At 38.7% G+C, this 2,895-nt stretch overlaps 1 protein-coding gene across 1 annotated transcript in view; it reads right to left on the bottom strand.

The window, feature by feature from the left end:
• LOC101856024 overlaps nucleotides 1–2,794 on the bottom strand; it is a 4,729-nt gene extending 1,935 nt beyond the window's left edge. The window contains exons 1-2 of the mRNA XM_005098771.3: nucleotides 2,516–2,794; nucleotides 561–675 (exon numbers count right to left, since the gene is read on the bottom strand). Coding sequence (XP_005098828.1) covers nucleotides 561–648 — 88 coding nt within the window. The 5' untranslated portion in view covers nucleotides 649–675; nucleotides 2,516–2,794. The remainder of the gene's footprint in view (nucleotides 1–560; nucleotides 676–2,515) is intronic.
• Nucleotides 2,795–2,895: the final 101 nt, after the last annotated feature.

The following is a 2,895-nucleotide window of genomic DNA, read 5'->3' on the forward strand; positions in this document are numbered from 1 at the left end:
CACACACACACACACACACACACACACACACACACACACATACATAATATACATACATACAAACTCATGACCCATCTTTCACCCAAATGTCTCCCTTTCCTTATTTGTGACGTATACAAAAATCTCAGTTGTAAAAGCTCATCGTATGCGCATAGATTCTTTTGGAAGTTGGTTGAAGTTCTGCGAATCTGACGAACCGAGAGACAATAAGATCATGCCAGTCGACAAAGTAATAATACTAATAATGAATTTAGTTTATGTAGCGCATATCCACTTATGCAATGCTCTATACGCTTAACATGAAACACATTATGGAATTACAAATCAATTTTATGTGCACATAGTATTACATACGCATGCACACACATACTCACGCACGCACGCATCCTCACAAACACATACACACACGTACACACATACACACATACGCACGTACAAACTCACGACGATCTACAGCTTGGATGGATTCTGTCTAACTGAAATATGATGAAAATAGAAATGCTTTTAGCTTTTTCTTTAAAATTTCTTAGAGTCTTCCCACGATATTCTATTCTACTCACCAATGAAGTAAACAAAATACACGCTCATTTGTGGTTTGACGAGGTCACGACATGTCCACGACAGCTGACGACTCCACGTTTGCTTCATCTTGCCCACGTATCAATCATATCCTTACTGAAAAGACCCAAGGAGAGACGTTTGTATGTTTTGCTCAGTTAGTTGGGATTCGTTGCAGCAAAAGCAACGAAGACATGTTGGTCTTTGAATGCAGAACGCAACTGCTTTGACAATGAAAATTAATATTACCAAGGTTATTGACCACAATCCTTTCACTGTTTTGAAAATGATAGCATAGACGTAGGGTACCAAACACACTGGCTATGTCATCACCTAGAAGCGGCCCCATGGGATTTTTCGGCATACTTTTATTAAATGCTAGGGATAAAGATGACGAAGTACATGTATTTCCATCATCATCATCACCGACTTAACAATTTACCTTTTTCTTGTTTCGTATTTCTAAAAAAAATAACAATTTGCTCCATGTCAATACATTTTTACGTAACCAACAAATAAGGGTACCAAAATCTGGACACTGGACAACCCCCTCCCCTAAAAAAAAGACACCCCCCCTCCCTGAAAAACAACAACAACAAAACAACAGCAACAAAAATCGAGCTACTTGTCGCACAACGTTAGGTATAGAGTTGAAGAGAGGTTTGGGGGAGCAGATTCCGAGATACTGGGGGAACCATAAGAAAAACTTTAGTTGGGTTCGAGTAATACTTTTACGGCACTAGCGACACAGATAGATCGTATCAGTATCGAAGATTAGAGGTGTTAGCAGAGAGTAATAAAACCGAGAAAAGAAGAGAAAAAAGATAAAGATAATAATAGATAATGATAATAAATAGCATTTGTATAACGAAAATCTCCGCTCAACAGCAAGCTCTATGCGCTTCACAATCTATACTAGTACTCCATGTTTTATATATATTATATTATGTTTGTATGTGTTCACTTATACAACCAGATCCAGAATGTTGGATTGTTGGCGAATGAATTGACAGAGATAGATAGATAGATAGATAGATAGATAGATAGATAGATGGATAGATAGATAGATAGATAGATAGATAGATAGATAGATAGATAGATAGATAGATAGAGATAGATAGAGAGAGAGGTATCTAAAAGACATAGAGAGAAAAGAAAGGCAGTCAAATAAGTTGAGTTTTGACACATTCCAGGCACAGTCTACCTTCTAGATCGTTAAATATTCCCTGTCACCTCCTGAAGATAGGTTGGAGATTCCTCTGGAAGATAATTCAAAACTGTTATCAAAATTTAAATGAAAAGAAACGATGACTGATTTCCTAACAACATCATCATCACCGAGTATTCAACATTTTCACCGTCACTGAGTGTGTATGGTCGCTTTTAAGCACGAAAAATGCTGTTTTGAGAAAATCGAAGGTAAACTTTTGCCCCTAGTTCATTTTCTTTAAAAGACAAGGCGTTTGTTTTCGCTGTAACTAAACAAATATACACACCAATGGAATATACGCATCTTCCCCTATAGGTAGGCAAAGCCCACTTTTGGTGTAGGTCAAGATTTCTGGAAACCGAAAAAACATGGGTTAGCCTGCTTGTCCTTAAAAGCGACAATATGTCACTGAATATAATTTAACATCTTCACCATCACTGAGAATTATTTATCATCATCGTCACCGAATATTTCACATTGAATTTAACATCTCAAATACTGAACCTCACCATCATCACCATCACTGAATTTCTGAATTTTTAACGTCATCACCACCTAGAAGTGGGTGGTTGGTAGGTTCTCTGGTGTGGTTTGCTCCTTCTTTCCTATTAAAACATCTATCGTCCTTATCTCTCCTCCTTCGTTTTTGTAACTTTCTTGTAACACCTCTATTCTTCGGCACTTATATGACCTTATTGTGTTGCACTTACAATAAAACTCTTACTAAAACTAAAAACAAAAATCCACCAAGAAGAACAGTCCTAGCCAATCCCTGGTCCTAGCCACAGCAACCCACGATAACGTTGTGGCACTCACACTCACAGCCGTAGACTTGCCGAACGCACAGTCCCGCTATGGCTGCACAGTTATGCGCCTTTGCTTTAGTCCCGTTCTCATCTTCGCTGATGCACAACAGAACTCATCAACACAAGTGGTTACGGAACTGAACAAAGTTCGAACTGCCTTATTTATAACATCAATCACAGAGCGTAGCGATTTAGTTGAGCGAAGCTGTATCGAGGAGCTCTTTGTTGAACGGCGTGTGTGCAATGTGGCGTTGCCTCGACGGGTTATAATTGTGTAGAGCAATGGGGAGAGAGAGAGAGAGAGAGAGAGAGAGAGAGAGA

The sequence above is a fragment of the Aplysia californica genome, unplaced genomic scaffold (assembly GCF_000002075.1).
Source record: "Aplysia californica isolate F4 #8 unplaced genomic scaffold, AplCal3.0 scaffold00193, whole genome shotgun sequence".
NCBI lineage: Eukaryota > Metazoa > Mollusca > Gastropoda > Aplysiida > Aplysiidae > Aplysia > Aplysia californica.